The 2364-nt window shown below is 35.3% G+C and overlaps 1 protein-coding gene across 1 annotated transcript in view; it reads right to left on the minus strand.

The window, feature by feature from the left end:
* LOC119594654 (stomatin-like protein 1) overlaps positions 1–1705 on the minus strand; it is a gene marked incomplete in the record, with an annotated part of 12249 nt that extends 10544 nt beyond the window's left edge. Inside the window, 2 exon segments of the mRNA XM_037943704.1 lie at positions 270–422; positions 1633–1705. Of these exon segments, the coding sequence (XP_037799632.1) occupies positions 270–420 (151 nt within the window).
* Positions 1706–2364: the final 659 nt, after the last annotated feature.

A 2364-nucleotide genomic window follows, 5' to 3' on the forward strand; every position in this document is an offset into this window, starting at 1 on the left:
GAGGCTAAGGATCCAACCAGTGAAAGGGCACAGAACACAAACTAAAGACAATACTCCATCTTAATTAACCAACAAGCTACCCATTGGTCCTTTTATAAAATTTATCTTTCATCTGCCCAACTCTGAGTCTAGCGATGCAAGTTTTAAAAATGCAATAAGAAGAACACTCAAGGTGAATCAATGCCTCTACAAACCCTTCTCCCCCAGACTGAGGGAAACTGAATGTCCCCTCTGACCATAGCCATAGTCGAATGCAGACTGGTACTGACTGGTGGTTTTGCTACCGTAGTCAAACGCTGATTTGTAACTGAATGCCGAGTTGTAGTCGAAGGCCCCTGAGCTCTGGGGTGGGGGAGGCGGGGCAACATTTTCCTTCGGTTCCTCTGTGGGCACCAAGCTGTATTTGGCGAATGATACCATCTCTGAAAATCAGGTAAGGGGGTTGGTTATTCAGTCATTTTGTTTTGTGTGTTGTCTCATATAACACAGCAACAATTCTGGACTTAATGCAATACCATGCACATTAACCCATTCATGACATGTCAAATCTTAGGCAAGGTTTGACAGTGCCATGGTGCATGAGCATGTGAAGTATCATCCTGCCCACCACGTGACATTAGTAACTTTTCATTATGATGTGATAGGACACCACTCAGCAAGAATGGAATAATAGTAAATATTATTAGTAAACAAGTTAATTATATAGTTAAATTATGAAGTTCACACCTACACAAGATAATATTGGCCTAACAAAGGTTATTTCTTATTATAAAATGTTACTTTGTATTTACACATAATTTTGTCATCTTGATATGTCCTATACTTTTACTCTTCAGAGCTTCATTACTTGACTACTAGTATCAGCATTGCTCTATAAGTATGCAGAAGCAGGAAAATATGTAAACAATAAAATTTGAGATGCCTCAAGAAAGAACTAATGATGCCTTGCAAAAATTCCTATCAACAATGACATCCCAAACTTGCCTGTAGTCCAGGCCTATCGTCACCTTAGAATCACCCACATAAAAGCAATGCATATCTACATCCAGATGTTAAATGCATCTCCTTTGAGTGTTTATAGACAGCATAGCCTAAATTTTGTCCACTAATATAAGAGTGAGTAGCCTTGAAAGAACATAACATGAGAAATGTTTGTAAACATCCATGGGTAGAGGACCTTACTTGCTACTGCATGTATGTTTGGCGTTATTAATCATTCAAATTATCTTTTTTTCTTTGTTTCCTTCCCGTTTTATACGACAATTACCTTGTCCCGCTAACATAGAGGTTAATACTAAGGTTTATACTGAAGAAAACAAGCGACTCTCAATAATCCAGTTTGATTAGTAACATCAATACGGATATTAGAGTAATAACTGCAACTTCCTCTGCACTAAAGCTTATTTCTAATCAAAATCACACCCATAAACACCATATTTCGTAACAAACCAACAAAAAACACAATGATAACACCTTCCTTTGTTTACATGTCAATCAAACCAAAACATTTGCCTGAGATTCACACTGTTCTCTCATTACACGCACCTGTCACTTAAAATCAACAGATAAATATTGATCAGAGTGGAGTCAAATGATCTCATCTATCTCTCAGAATTAAAAAGATTGACTAACCTTCCTTATTTACATAGAAATTTGTGAAAGAAAAAAGGAATCTGAGAAATTGGTCTTCGATCCGATGCGTCGTCTGCAGAACCACAACAACTGTCCGAATCGCTGAGCTACTTTATTTTTCCCCTATTATATATTTTTTTTCATTTCATTCCGGTCTTGATCTTCTGAGTGTATATTTTCCTCTTTTTATTGTTAGGTAATTTTGAGATTAGTATTATAGTGCTTTTCTCATGGATTATTAAACATTTGATGGGTTTTCTGGGGAAATGTCTCAATCTCGGCTGGTGATTCGGATATATTGCAGGTAAAGGTGCCATTTCCCGTGTCTCTCTAATTCCTAATTCAATTATACAATTTTCTGCTTCATAGAGACGTTTTACAAGCTAAAATATTGATCATAATATTTTTCTCCAGTATTTTTTATAGTATGCTTTTATATTTCTAATAAAAGCATGTCTTATAGATATTGAACAAGTTCTGATTCATATATTTTGTTCATATTACTTACTGATTGCAATTAATAACCCTAATACTGATATATCAATATCTAGATGATTAAATGACAAAGCATAGGCACAAGTTGGTTTATCTTTATGATTATTATCTGATAGCAAGTTTTCTTTGGTAAAGTCACCTTTAAAAGGGGAAACTCAAGCATTTCATTTATTTTGTCTGATTTTGAATTTTACACTAAGTTAATATGATTATTTGTAAGCAGTTGCACGTGCTAAT

This window comes from Penaeus monodon, chromosome 34 (genome assembly GCF_015228065.2).
Source record: "Penaeus monodon isolate SGIC_2016 chromosome 34, NSTDA_Pmon_1, whole genome shotgun sequence".
Classification (NCBI taxonomy): domain Eukaryota; kingdom Metazoa; phylum Arthropoda; class Malacostraca; order Decapoda; family Penaeidae; genus Penaeus; species Penaeus monodon.